This window comes from Elephantulus edwardii, unplaced genomic scaffold, assembly GCF_000299155.1.
Source record: "Elephantulus edwardii isolate Elephantulus edwardi_28Jun2011 unplaced genomic scaffold, EleEdw1.0 scaffold00021, whole genome shotgun sequence".
NCBI classification, from domain to species: Eukaryota; Metazoa; Chordata; class Mammalia; order Macroscelidea; family Macroscelididae; genus Elephantulus; species Elephantulus edwardii.
The window spans coordinates 12840952-12856816 of record NW_006399771.1 but is presented as its reverse complement, the minus strand read 5'-3'; the positions used below and the strand labels follow the sequence as shown (position 1 = coordinate 12856816).

General features: G+C 37.7%; 1 protein-coding gene across 1 annotated transcript in view; it reads right to left on the bottom strand.

The window, feature by feature from the left end:
* Positions 1-275: 275 nt before the first annotated feature.
* Positions 276-15865, bottom strand: part of LIN7A (lin-7 homolog A (C. elegans)) — a 310570-nt gene continuing 294980 nt past the window's right edge. The window contains exons 5-6 of the mRNA XM_006882541.1: positions 8007-8225; positions 276-601 (exon numbers count right to left, since the gene is read on the bottom strand). Coding sequence (XP_006882603.1) covers positions 8007-8225 — 219 coding nt within the window. The 3' untranslated portion in view covers positions 276-601. The remainder of the gene's footprint in view (positions 602-8006; positions 8226-15865) is intronic.

Genomic DNA, 15865 nt, shown 5'->3' with positions numbered 1-15865 from the left:
GCTTCCAGAACCAAAAGAGAGTATAAATGTAGTCTATCATTTGCCATTTTCAAGAGGGGATAGAGGTTGAATTTGTAATTAACTGGAATTTCAATTCAGGAAACTCAGCAACATGGACGTGGAGCGGGTCAGTCAGGGGGAGGGGCAATGTGCATTTCTTCTAAGTGATAATAACAACCTTGAACTGATGCAGTTTGAACTATAGCCTAATAAGAGTTTTGTTAATCTCTGGAAAAGCTATGGAGCAAAGATTCACTTAATCCTGGCCCTTGTGATTTATTCAAAAGTCACAGACTTTATTCTTCTTATACTGGTTCAGTCTGCCGACTGGGAAACCTCTCCCTTTACACACTGAGAATTTCCACTGTTGGGAGTAGAAGTCCTGGGTGTGTAAAGAGTGCATGAGCAACAGGGGTTCAGGCCCAGAGAACAAAGATGCTGAGTTGCCTTGGTAAAGAATTTATACACCACGTGTTCACAGCTTCTTGATAAGTATAATTAGCGGTGTTGTCTTTTCCTTTTACTATGTGCTGGGATTCTGAAGCACTGTTTCAAATTTGTGACTCTCAGATGTTTGATCAGATAATTTTCCTTCAAGGACCTGAAAAAGAGGGGGTGGGGGAGAGTAAAGAGAATTAGTCATTAATATTCATTTGTCAACTATAATATGCTAAAAATACAAGAGCATGTGTTATGTGAGAACAGCAAGGATTATTTTAGGCACTATCATTCAGACACGATCTTCCACATTAAAGAAAGTTTGATGTTTGCAAAGGAAATTATCCAATGAGAATGGAAAAGTCACAGTGACATCTGAAAATGAAATACAGAACATAAGCTTAGAAATTTGAAACATAAAACACTCTTTCATCTTCATTTCAGATGATGAAATATTTTTCTTTGGAAGGCAAATAATTGATAACCTATATACAAAGACCTTAGGATCTTTAGTGGTGCTTTTGCAGAGGTTGTTGTATACTGTAGAGTTGGAACCAACACGCAGCTGACCATCTGGAGGGTTTTCAGGTCAGTTAATCACAGCGAGGGAGAGTGCTCATCCTTCTCCCTTGGAGCAGCTGGTGGCCTCAAATTGCATGCCTTCTGGATTGCAGCACAGCTTCTTGCCACCAAGCCACCAGAGAGGTAACATGCCTGCAAAATCTCTTTCTGACGGGTTGTAGGCAGGAACATCTCCTCTCTGAAGCACATACTAGGCTTGTGTTTCCTCTCACAAAGGAGGGATGTCTGTCTGTGTTCCATTCAATGCTAATCTGAGTAGATAAATGTCCCCATAGGATCTGTCTTAGGAGAACAGCCTTCTCTAACACCTTTAAAAAAATTAACATGCTTGACTGCTAGCAAAGAGGCTAGAAGTTTGAATCAATGCAGAGTTGGCTAGGAAGAAAGGCCTAGTCTCTTTGTCTTCTGAAAAATCAGCCATTGTAAAACCTCATGGACCACACAGATCTGCTTTGACACACATAGGGTTGCCCGGAGTCAAAGTGGACTGATCAGCAATGTGTGTGTATGTGTGTGTGTTTTTATACTTTTATACAGTTATTTCATATCAGTTGACTGTGTTTCTTCTTGAATCACCTAACCCAAAGAAACATTTTCATTATATAGTATTACTATTGCTGCTGCTGCTGCTAGCTTACTAGCCAAAATTTACTCAGTGCTAACTGCCACACCTTCGTCTAAGGCTTTAACATAGCTTTTTGTTAATTAATGTCAGTACAGACCATTTTACCAAGACTTCAATTTAACAACTAACTTGAGGTCACTTAGTTATTAAGTGACAGAGCTCCAGAGATTAGATTGCTAATGAATGAATTAATCTTATAGCTTCATCTCCCCATGGAAAGCACAGATCATGACTGCTGAGAGAATAGGAACAGATGAACTTTGTTAAGAATCTTGAGTTTGTCTTTCCAGAGACACATAAACAGTGGGACAAAAGACTGAAATATATGGCAGCTGCCAAAACATGACTAACCGAAAGATCCAGGAAGAGTCCTTTTTATTAAATGTTCTTATGATTTCCCTCAATCCCTTGATTTATAATTGAACAAATTACAGATTTAAAAATAGATACAAAATTACTTTTTAAAAATAGATAAAAAATTATATTTTTAGTAACACTGTGTTTTTATTGATCAAATTACCTTGCTAACTTAGTTTAGCCATGACAATGAACTATAGGTAAATAACATTGTTTTGAAGGGGAGTTGAGTAACCCTCACTCAACGCAGGTGAGACTTAAAGAAGTAAGTGATCAAAACTGCATGCCCAGACAATTTAGGAGTGTGTATGGAGTAGGGTTATCTAAGTATGTATTCTACTGAACAAAGTAAAGTGTGGTAGAGTGGTTACAAGCATGACGTTTTGAAACGTGTCTTCCTAGGTTTGAATCTTGGTCTCAACACTTACATGCTCTAAAGGTAGTTGATTGCCTGTTGTTGACTGCCTTCGTGAACAAAAGGATTGAAAGCCCTCTACAATTAGTGATGTTTATCAAAGTTCATAGAGTTTCCAGAGGCATGTTTAAGAAGTGGACGTGACTCTTGCTTCCAAACCTGCCATATTATGGTAATAGAGATCCTTAAACTCCTGTATATCTCCATTTCCTACTTTAAAAATGAGATTTAAAATAGTATACAGCCTTCATGGGCTGACTACGAAGGCTAAGGAATATGTAGTATATCTTGTTTTGTAATGTAAGTCAGAACCAACACATAGCTGACCCTTGAGAGGATTTTCAGAAGCAGTAAATCACATGGAAGTAGATTGCTCATCTTTCTCTTTGGGTTGGCAGTGCAATTCCTTACCACTAAGCCACCATAGTGCCTACAGTACATCTACACTATAGTACACGATGCATTTAGAAATATTATTGCCCTATAGGAATTGCTGAGTAACTTCAAGCCAGTATTAAGTTTAAATACTGGTTCAGTTTCTTTTAAGTAATTGGTTTCCTTGGATTCACTTTGTCCGATCCATTGTGAGGGACTTGGTCCTTTCATTATCTGGGATGGTAATTCTAGTATGACTCCCTGGATCAGATCGTCATGACTATAGCTATGGCAGTTATGATAGAAGGTGCAGTCAGTACTGAATGAAAAGAAAGGACACAAAGAATTCAAGAGGAGGTTGTTGTGGTTATTATCTATCATCTAGCTGACTATGACTCACAGTGACCCTATGAATGACAAACCTGGATCTTTTCTTATCCTGTGCCATCCTTATCATCTCTGATATACTAGAGTCCATCATGGCAGTCAGTTCATCTTGTCAGGGTCTTCCTCACACCCTCCACCTTTACGTGCGTCATGTAGGAGTATCAGTGGAAGAAAACTGGTACAGCCACTGGTCAACTATGACTACTTTGTAAATCTGTTAGACTCTAGCATTAGTTTTGCATGTAATGAATTTTTCACTGTAGTGCTGCAGTAAGAAATCAGGGAAATGGAAATTGGCCTGGATTTCCTCAGAATACTGATTGCTTAAGAAGTATTTTGCTGGCACCTACCAACATCAGGTGAAACATGGTGTCTCTGAAATAACATTTTAAAACAGATGCTTAAAAATGAAATAAATGCATCATTCTTTCTAAAAACAATTTTTACATTTTTCTCTCTAGATTTCTTCCTAACACACGTTGTTTTTGTGTGTCCTGTTGAGTTGGAAAGAACCCATAATTGGCCCTCCAGCAGGTTTTCAGAGTCAGTAAATTTCATGAAAGCAGACTGCATATCTTTCTCCTGCAGAACAGCTGGTAGATTTGAACTGCATATCTTTGCGTTGGCAGCACAATTCCTTATCACTAAGTCACCAGACTTCCCTTTCTAACATAGAGCTGTATCATAATCATATCGTCTTGATTATTTATATTTGAGTTAACAAAGTTAGGAGAACAGTCAATATATTTTACTTCAGAATAGTTTAAAATAAAAAAAATTATGCATAAGAGGCTCTTTGTATACTACTTGCATTCAACATACGTTTAAATTTTATCTACCATTCCAATATGGCTAGCTACTTAATAATGTAGTAATATAATTCTTTAAAGTTAAAAGGTAGAAATTATGTTTCATCTGGTAAAAACAAGAAGACTAAATCTGACAAGCATTTGGCTTTACCTGGTTGTGTTTGACTGGTCAAACTTAAAAAAAAAAACCAACAAAATCTCAGAGATTTTTTCCAACCAAGTAAGTCAAAATAGCTTAAACTCTCTTTTCAAAAGTAAACTTAGTATGAGTTATCAAGTATAGCAAATCTGATTTAATCCATAAAAATGGAATAAATTAAAAGTTGCACAAGAGCTAATGTAGGTCCTCTTTGATGGAATTTACCATAAAAATCCATGTCTGACTTGAATTGGTTGTTTTGAGTTTCTACTTGAAATGGTCACTATTTCATCTCAAGAGACTATGATCACATGAATTACAAATACTACCATGGCAAGCATAAAGATAAGTCTCACGTTTAATTGCAAAGACGTGTACCAGGAAGAAAAAGTTCTTCCTCATGTGCCACATACTGACTGAATCATAACAACTCTGTGCTGAGTAAAACTACCCAATAACAAAAGGAAAAATATTATTTCACTAGAACAAGTAACTATATAGACATTTGAGTTGAACAGTGCTTGTCAAGGATGAGTGGGCTGGGTATAGGAGGAATTTGGCAATGGAAATTAGCGACTGTGCAATATTATTGATATAATTGGTTTGTTGTGCAAAATGTTATATTTTCAAATTTGCTCCTTATTTTGACAACAATTTAAAAAGGAAAATGTGCTAATCTTTGATGTGAGAAAATAGGAAACTATGAGATAATTTAGTGAAGATTGGTGGACTAGTGAAATGAAATTGAGTAGATGGCCCACCAAATATTTTGTGCCACTTTCTGTACCTCCAAGCACCAAAGATGATCAAGTATAATACTGACAGCTTATAATAAAACTTTAGCTGTTTCAGTGGCAATGTATTTCTTTTAAAGAATTTGTGGATAATCTTACTATGGGTCAGACCAGGTCTGTATTAATGGAGGTGAAAAAAAAAAATGAACTAGTTAGCAGAGAGAGATCAATGGCTTAATTAAAGAATAATAGATTGCTATTATTACCAAAAAAGACCTTTGAATGAATTGTGTAAGGCATATGGTCTTTAAATTTGTATTAATAACAGAAAGTTAAGTTATATACAAGATGATTTGTCCATGTTTATCTATATCACTCTATCTTAACTATATCATTCTATACCAAGGCACCATTACCTTTTGCCTAAATGACTGTACAATAACGTCATTAATTGGTCTCTGCTTCTACTTTTACTCTGGGATAATCCATTCTCTTCATATAAGCCAGAGTGATTTTTGAAAACAGAAATAAAACAATTTCATTCTCTTGCTTTAAAAACTTGCTGTCTACTCCAATAAAAAAAAATCTCTTTTTCAGTGCCTTACACTGCTTTTGTTGACTTAGTCTCAACTTATCTCATTGCCTCATAATATAACAGTGTTCTTCTCAGCCACTGATTCCTAACTACTTTGACATTCTCATTTTCATATATCAAATAGCTGGTGCATGAATTAAGGCTACTATTTCTTCCCAGAAAGCTTTTCCTATATAATTAGCCTGTGACTGCTGAGTGTAATGCTATATTGTTAATAGATTGGGGGAAATTATTTTTTTAGCTTTCTATTAATTTTAGCTTCTCTCTCATTTGAAGTTCTTCTGGATTAGTATTTTGTTTCCTCCTTCCTTCTTCTTTTACCCTTGCTCCCTTGAGCAGTTATTGATTAAATTTTAATTCTCTTTTAGGGCTTAAAGTTTTAGTTATTATGTTAATCTCCTCAAGGGTCTTATTCTCCTTTGATGACTCTCTGCGTTTCCAAGCAAGAAGTCCCATTCCAAAGTTTGGCCTTTCCTTATAACATGCTCAAAATATTATGTGAGACAGTTTCACCCTACTTGATTCTAAGATTCTGGGTACACTTTTTCAAAGATAAGTTAGTTTGTTCTTTTGGCAGTCCGTGGTATTTTTGATGCTCTTCATCAACACCACAATTATAAGTTATCACTTCCTCAGTGCTCCTTATTCACTGCCCAACTTTCACAATCATATGAATCAACTGAAAATTATCTGCCTCTATCTATCATAAGACTGCTTATTGGAAAGAAAGACCTTTAGTGATCTCGACTGATGCAACCACAGGCTTGAACATAGTGGAAATTGAAAAGATGGCATAAGATCACACAAAGTTTTGAGCTGTTGTTCACAGGGCCAGTATGATTCAATGACACCTAACAACAGCGATAACAACACAATCAAATTATTTTCTATATTAAAAAAAAACCCCAAACACAATAAATAATCTTTCTAATATTCTCTGCTCCTGGTCAAGATCCATCTGATAAGCAGAGATATCCCTCAGAGCATAGACACTCTAGGTTTTCTTATTGGGAGATTCCAATCAAAGTGTTTTCCAATAAATGTATGTCAATATTCTAGTGGAAATGTTGTTGTTGTTGTGTACCATAGAGTCAGAACAACCCACAGCTGACCCTCCAGTGGGTTTTCAAAGACAGTTAATTGCACAGGAGAAGATTTCCCATCCTTCTCCTGTGGAGCAGCTAGTGGTCTTGAACCATGTGTCTTTGGGATTACAGTGCAGATCCTTACCATTAGGCCATCAGAGCTCCCTATTAGGTAAGAAGTATTAGATGACCTAATTGCACAGTGGTTAAGCCTCTGGCAGGTCACACTCTATCAGACAATCTTTGGCAGTCAACTTCTTTAAAGGTTACACTGTTTGAAACAGCTCTACTGGGTCCTATAGGGTCCACATGAGTATAAATCAACTTTATGATAATAGTCTTGACTTTTTTGCTTTAGAAGGTCTGGGTGTCTAGGGTTTATCATTCAGATGTCTTTTCTAGCCAAAGATTAGCTTTTTATTTTGTGCTAAAGTAATTATTTTATTAAGAAGAGAGGACTAGGATGGGATGCAAGCCTTACCCTACTAATGGCTTATATAAGCTCATGGGAACTCAGTGCCAGGCACGTTTTTCTTTTGGAAAACCCTGCTCACATGAGACATAGCTTATAGATGCTTACCAGTCACTACATCACCAACCCGCATCACTCATAGTTACCATCCAACAGTGCTATAACTGACAGTCAACAGGATCATGGCCCATAGCTCACCAATTTCTTCAATACTAGCCGGTTACCTATGATCATGTAAGTCATTTCCCTAACATTTTTTTAGTCTCTTGGAGACTCTTCTAGTGAATCCTTGAACTCAAGAGACATAGAGGAGCTAGGAAGCTGAGAAAAGGAAGAGCTACTAATGTCAGAATCAAGGACTTTATAGGGTACTTGGGACTACATTGACCTGAGACTTCTTAGAAATAGTCTGCTATTAATCTTATTGTTGGGATATACCACAAAGTAAGAGCTGACACATAGTTGACCCTCTGGTGGGTTTTCAGAGGCAGTTAATTGCACAGGAGAGATTGTCCATGTTTCTCCAATGGAGCAGCTCGTGGCCTTGAACCATGTGCCTTCAGAATGGAAGCATAGCTTCTTGCCACCAGGTTATCTTAGTAGGACAAATAATAAAAAAACAGAGGGGATATACAGTAGTATGGTTATGCCATTTGAATGAAGTCCAAAGGCAACTGGCCAAGGACGTGGTCAGTCCTTCTCATTTTGCTATGTCTGAGTATCTGTTTGTATAGAAGCTAATTTTTGGTATTGCTGTTTTCAGTATAGTGTAGTCTATGCCTGCCTTAACAAAGTCTATTTCCTTCCAAAATATCTTATAATTTGGGGAAATATGGCTGAACAATATAAAATAAGCAATTATTTTGTATATACCTTTTGAGAAAATTGGTTTTGTGTGTTTATTGGTTTGATTTGGTTTGCTTTATTATATTTAAAGATATTTGTCTCAGCTGTCTAAGGAACAGCTTCCTTATACAATCAAGCATTTCTTACCTATGACATGTGATTCTGTTGTGTTTGTTGCTGCTGCTGTTGTTGTTGCTGCTGAATTAGCAATTGTTGCTGCTGCCGACGCCTGGCTGTTCGTAGTTTTTCAAAACGAGCTTCCATCTCTTCCAGGACTTTCGGAGTATACCGGACCACCAGCTTCACACTGTCCTTAGCAGCCTTGAGTAGTTCCACGGCCTTCTCATGATGTTCCCCTTCTACGCTCTGAAACACAGTCAACAACATGAACAGCAGGTTTTTAATGGAGAGAGCTTCAGGGTTCTTTCCCTTCTGAGACAAATCTGAGCATGGTATCAGGTGAAAATCCCAAATAATGACATGTCCATAAAGCATTATATGTGGAACTTGATGGTATAATATGTTTATACTTTTAAAAAGACTTTCTGCAAACATGGAAACCTGAAATTTTACTTCCAAGGATTATGTTTACCCACAACTATTGTCATTTTAAGTTCTTATCTCTTCCATTTCTATGATTTTTTAATAATAATAATAATAACAGGAGTCAATAGCACTGGGATAATCAGAGGGTCATCTGTCTTCCCCCGCCCCCCCACAGAAATGTATCCTTGAGGACCTTTTAGACTTAGAGAAAGCAACAACTCTAAGAGATTTCAAACCAATCATAGAAATGTGTCATCAATGTAATCAACTGACATGGACAGTCATCTTTTATTTTGTCATAAATCTCCAAGTATTTTAAAACAATATTAGCTTTATGAAAAACACTTAACAGTTTAGAAATCAAATATAGTTTAAAGCAAATTCCTCTCATACATGCAATTAATGTATATAGGGAAATTTATGAGTGGCTAATATATTAATATTGTAACTTATTATTTCTAATGAATCATTTCTAGATCTATATTGTGAGATAAGATCCAGATATAAGCATCTGAAATTTATCATAACACAAAAAATGAAGTGAACCCTACAGATTTTAGACAAATTAGTAATATTTCTACACTGCTAGATGAAGCTAAGCAAGTTATTTCAGATGACATTAACAAGATAAGTAAAAATGTGGCAAGAGAAATCTGAAACTTGTGGAGTGAGTAAGAGAATATTTAGGTTTGAGGATGGAGCTATGGTGGAATAAGACTCAACAAGTGTGCTGGAGCTATGTCATGCAATTTCTTAACTGAAGGTAAACAATATAGAAATTTATTTTTTGTCAAGAGAGCTATCATATATGTTCTTGCGTAGAAAAGAACGAAACAAAGTGATGGCCAGAGAGTTGTAATTGCTACTATTTGTTATATTTGTAGTTGAACTATAAAGCAGGCTATGTAGCAATATGGTTACAAAGTGATGTGAATGAAGGTATGTGCCTGATCCGGGATATAGTCTTCAAAATTGCATGCTATGCGTCAGTGAGTTGGGCAGTGACTAGGGATGATAGAAAGAGAATTGATGCCTTTGAGCTGTGGTGCTGGAAAAGAGTGTTCAATATACCATGGACTGCTAGGAGAACAAACAGGTTTGTACTGGAGAGGGTGAAATGATCAGGCTGATTCTTGGAGGCAAGGCTTCTGAAGCTTTGTCTGATACACTTTGGGCATGTTGCAAGGAGGGGCATCATGTTTGGAGCATGGAGGGACAGTATAAAAGAGGAAGATCATCGATGAGATGGACTGATTCAGTGATTAGGTAATGGTAGTGAGTGTGTCAGAGACAGTGAGGTTGGCACAGGATAGAGCAGGGTTTAGGGCTCTTGTACACAGGGTCACTATGAGTTGCAAGTGACTTCACAGAACATAACAACAACAACATGAGTAAGAAGAATGACTAACAATAAACTCATAAGTGACAATGCTCCTGTTCAGAGGAGAATTTCTCCTATTCTCATGAATGAATGAATAAATGTTGTAATCTTGAAAAAAAATTAAAAATAGTAATAAAGGGGATGTTCCTTACTTATATTCAAATTTGTGAAGAATCTGCAAAGATTAAAATAATGTCTTACTCACATAGGAAAAGATACTTGAATGTGCCCAAAGGTAGACTATAAAATACATCATGTGTAAAATGTGGGTAAGGTAGCATTTAGACCACATGAGTTAAAAATATTAAATATGTGATGATATTATAAATAACAGAAAATAATGTATGATTTAATCTCATGCTTTATGGTAGATTGAAAAGTTATGATTAAAAGGCACAAATAAAAACTCATAAGAATAAAAATTAATGATGATGATTAAGGATGAGGATTAATGATGATTAAGGATGATGAATAGGTGAATGTTCTTCATCTTGCAATGGAAAAGAAATTCTTAAGCTAGAATATCAAAATAAAACAAAGCTCAGAATTAGATTTACAACTTTTAAGTTTCCCAAGTGCCACAAATTAGAGGGAAAAAATAAAGTATAAAATAATTTTAGTATATGATAGACAATTTGCTTTTTTCAAATAAGACCTCTTACAAATCAATAAAATAATATATAGAGCAAGGTAAACAAATATGCTGTTGTTGTTGTTGTTAGGTGCCAATGAATTATAGACAACTCATAGCGACCCTGTGAACAAAAGGCCTGAGCACTGTTCATATATAGAGTTTCTGGAGGCAAGCCATTTCGGAAGTGGATGCCGCTCCTGCTTCCAGGCTTGTTTTAGTCGGGAAGCTCCAGGGAACACTGTCCACCATGGGTACCCATTACCACGTTTGGCACTTCACTGTCACAGTGTTCAGCATCACAGCAACCACGAGTTACCTCTGTACAGCAACGCACAGACCAGTGCTATACCACCTAGAAGAATGTTTGACAGGAAGACAATTTGAACCCAACCTGAGGGCTGCAGATTAAAATCATCTACCTTTGGCTGGTAGCAAAACTTTCTGTCCATTAGGCCAAGGTAGCTCTGTGTCATCGTTGTTATTGTTGTTAGGTGCCATTGCATAGTGACCCTACGAACAAAGGCCTGAGCACTGTTCATATATAGAGTTTCTGGAGGCAAGCCATTTCGGAAGTGGATGCCGCTCCTGCTTCCAGGCTTGTTTTAGTCGGGAAGCTCCAGGGAACACTGTCCACCATGGGTACCCATTACCACGTTTGGCACTTCAGTGTCACAGTGTTCAGCATCATAGCAACCACGAGTTACCTCTGTACAGCAATGCACAGACCAGTGCTATACCACCTAGAAGAATGTTTGACAGGAAAACAATTTGAAACCTGGCCCTCGGCCCCTTGGGGCTTTAAGCCCCCTCCTGCCTTAAATCCTAGGCCAAGCCTGGAGGGCCTCGCTTCTGGGAGGGCAGAGCAGTCCTGCACGTCAAACACAAGCCCAAAAAAGCACTCGACTCCAACAGTAAAATAATAGAACAAAAATAAAAATAACCAATAAATTTATCTGAAAAATTTAAGCTTCCTAGAAATTAAAGAAATTGAGAAACATAGAATAATCAGTTTTACCTTAAAAATGGAAAACACATATTTTAGACATGTGTATTGATGAGACTATAGAGAGATGGGACTTACATACTTCTATTAATTTAACAAAAACTCATAATTTTTCTGTAAAAATCATAGAAATAATAATAGTCTGTTATACTATTATTGTTGTTAAGTGCCATCGAGTTATCTGCAACTGATAATGACCCCATTTACAACAGTGCTAAACTCCATGCTATCTTGTGCCAATCTTACTGTTCCTGACACACCTACCCTCATTACCATAGTCACTTAATCAATCCATCTCACCGAGGATTTTTCTCTCCTGTGCTGTCCCTCCACCTTCCCAAGCGTGATGCCACTCTCCAAAGACTGGTCTCTCCTAGCAACAAGTCCACAGCATGTCAGAAGAAGATTCAGATTCCTTGTCTCTAAGGAGCATCCTGATCTCAACCTTTCTAGGACAAACCTCTTTGTTCTAGCAGTCCATGTTATATTCAAACCCTTGTCCAGTACCACAGTTCAAAGGCATCAATTCTCCTTCCACCATCCCTAGTCATTGTCTAGCTTTTTGACTTGTAGCAAGTAATTCGCAAGACCATGACTTGAATCAGGCAAAACTTAGTTTCCAGACTGACATCCTTGCACTTCAGTATTTTGGAGAGGTCTCTGACAGTGGATTTTCTCAATGCCATTTGTCTTTTAATTTCCTGGCTGCTGATATCAAGAGTGTTGATTGTGAAGCCAAGTAAACTAAAGCTTTTAACAATCTCAACCTTTTCACCATCTATCATGGTGCTGCCAATAATCCCAGTAGTGAAAATCTTTGTTTTCTTGATGTTGAGCTTTAATTCCTATTGAAGGCTGCAGTCCTTGACCTTCTGCAGCAAGGGTTTCAGGTCCTCCTCAGTTTCAGCAAGTAGGGTGTGTCATCTGTGTAACACAGATTGTTGATGAGTCTTGCTCTATCCCTGATGCTACATTTCTTCTCATAGAGGCCAGCTTGTCAGATCCAAAATGAATGGAAAAACACATCAACAGAGAACTGCCAGATGTGTAGGCCGCGTTTAGAAGGGGCCATTGCACTAGGGATATTATAGCTAAGGTTAGATAGATCTTGACTGAAAGTAGGGAGTACCAGAGGAATTTCTATCTGTGTTTCATTGATTACGCAAAGGTAATTGTGTAGATCACAACAAACTGCAGCTACCTCTGAGAAGGGAATCCCAGAACACTTGATTGTGTTTGGGAAGCCAATACTAAATATTTGTAATAAACTGAATGCTATTTCAGGATGTGGGGGAGGCATGTTTCAAACTAGAGTTCACCCTGAGGCACTAAGGCAATCCTTAAGGGTTTACCAGATTCTTGCATTTGCTAACCCCTCCCTCCTGAGTCAAGCAGTAGGTTTTCAATAGAAAGAGCTTGGCTTCATTTGCGTTGAATTCTCTTTGTGATTTACTTCCTGATAATCTCTAGTAAAGATACAGGGAAGCTTGAATGGGAGTCTTCAGTAGAGAACTGCTGGCCCCTGTTTTTCATGCTCTCTCTTCTATCTCATTCCTGGCTGTCTGTCTCATTATTAATAATTGTAAAAATATTTTACCCTCAGTTTGCAACAATTGTGCTTATGTGAAATGTATACTTGGACCAGGAGGTAGTTGTCAGAACAGAGCAAGGAAACACTGCATGGTTTAAAATTGGGAAGGGTGTACACCAGGGATGTGTCCTATCTCCATACCTTTTCAATCTATATACTATTATTCTATTATAATAATATGTATTATTATGCTATGCATCCAAGGAAGACCTGTTAGTAAGACTATTATCCAAATATATGTACCAACAATTATTAAAGTCAAAGACAGAAAAATTGAGGATTTCTGCCACCAACTTTTGAAGTTCAAAACTGACGAAATACGAAATCAAGAGGATGTGCAGGGGGAGGGGGGATTAATTATGAAATTATACAATTTGACGTGGGGGGTGAGGGAAATTGGATGAATCTGTTCTCAAAATCAGAGTATTTGGATTTTATAAATAAATTAGTATTATTAAAGAAAATATTCATTAATGATTATTGATGACTGAAATGCAAAATTTGGAAACAGTGAGGAAGGAACAGAAGTCAGAAAGTATAGTCTTGGTGATAGAAATGAAGCTCAAGGTCAAATGATTAAATTTTACATATTCAATGATATATTAATAGCAAATACCTTTCTAAAAAACCATAAAAGACAACATTATACTTGAACCTCACTTGATGGACTGCAAAGGAATCAGACTGACCATATATCAAGAAATAACCATTGGAAAAGCTCAATATCTGCACTTGAAACAAGGTCAGATGCTGACTGTGGAATAGATCATAATTACGCATGTGAAAATTCAAATTGAAGCCAAATAAAATTAAAACAAACACAAACAAAAATATGACCTTGAGTCTATCCTAACTGAATGTAAAAAAAATAAAAAGCACAAGTTTAAGACCTTCAACACAACATATCAAATACTAGAGATGCTGTCGGATGACATAAAAGATATTCATGAAGAGAACAAAAGGTCATTACCAAGAGTTATTGTTATGTGCTGTCAAGTTGCCTGTGACTTATAGCAACCCTATGTACAACAGCTCTGATGCTTGCCCTGTTCTAAGCCACTCTCACTGACTCTGACACACCTACCACCATCACCCTAGTCTCTGTATCAATCTATCTCATCTGGATCTTTCTCTTCTGCACAGTTCCTTCACCCTTCAGAGCATGATGCCCTTCTCCAAGGGTCAGTTCCTCCTGGCCACATGTCCAAAGTATGTGAGATGAAACTTCAAAATCCTCATCTCCAAGGAGAAACTTGATTTCACCATCTCCAAGACAGACCTATTTGTTTTCTTAGTGGTCCATTGTATGTTCAAGACTCTTCTACAGCACCACAACTCAAAGGCATCAATTATTCCTCTGTCATCCATAGTCACTGTCCAGCTCTCTAAGGCATAGCAAGTAATTGTTAAGAACATGGCCTGGATCAGGTGCATTTTACTCTCTAGAATGCTATCATTGCTTCTCAGTACTTGTAAAGGTCCTTAATAGCATATTTATCTAATGCAATTCATCTTTTGATTTCCTGACTACTGGTGCCAAGAGTGTTGATTGTGGGAGCCGAGCAAGCTGTAACTGTTAACAATCTCAATCTTCTCTCCATTCCATCATGGTGCTGCTGATTGGCCTAGTGGTGAACATTTTTGTTGTCTTGATGCTGAGCTTCAATGTATATTGAAGACTACAGTCCTTATTCTGCAGGAAACACTTCAGGCACACCTCAGTTTCAACAAGCAAGGCTATGTCATCTGCATAATTTAGGTTATTGATGAGTCTTCCTTCAATCTTGATGCCTCATAAAGCCTCACGAAGCCCTGCTTCCTGATGACCTGTTCTGAGTATAGATTGAAAAGGGATGGAGACAGGATGCATCCCTGATACACTCCTTTCCTGATTTTAAACCATGCAGTGTTTCCCTGCTCTGTTCTGAGGATTGCTTCCTGCTCCAAGCATAAGTTTCATATAAGCAAACGTGTTCTGGGACACCATGTTGTTGTTGTTAATTGCCATCAAGTCGAGCACAACTCATAGCAACTCTATGAACAAAAGACCTAATGCCTTTCCATAACTATTGTCATTTCTCCAAGTTCATAGAGTTTCCAGGGGCATGTGGTTTAAGAAGTGGATGCCACTCCTGTTCCAAACCTGTTTTACAACTGGGAGCTCCACCAAACACTGTTCACATTGGCAAACCATTCTGGTATTTGATCCCCCAATGACATAAGGATCAGCATCACAGCAAACCCAGATTACTTCAAACAGCACATTGACAAAGAGTGATCCGCTCCCAGAGTGAAGGTTCAAGACCCCTGGCTGACCTGCCGACCCATCCTCTCACTAAGGAATTTTGAAGCCACACCCTCTAGCAGACCTCCACCCTTGGTTAAAGGCATAAGGATACCTGCTTTTGGGGGGGGAAAGTGAAGTAACACACTTCAAACATGACCCCAAAATCTTCCTTTACTTGACCAATGTGACTGTCATAGGAACCTAGAAGTGGATACCCTATTCCCCACACCCCCTCCCACACTGAGTTAGTTCTCAAAGTCAATAGCATGAGTCCTAATTTATCAAGACTTAAAATCTGGTGCAATCACTGTGGAAGGCGGTATGGCGCCTTCTCAAAAAATTGCAAACAGAGATACCATTTGACCCAGCAATCCCACTACTGGGAATATATCCCAAAGAGACCATAACACTGACATCCAAACAGATATATGCACACTGATGTTTATTGCGACTTTGTTCACAATAGCAAGGAGTTGGAAACAATCCAGGTGCCCACCAACAAACAAATGGATAAAGAAGCTGTGGATGGAATACTACGCTGCATTGAAAAACAAGGAACTCATG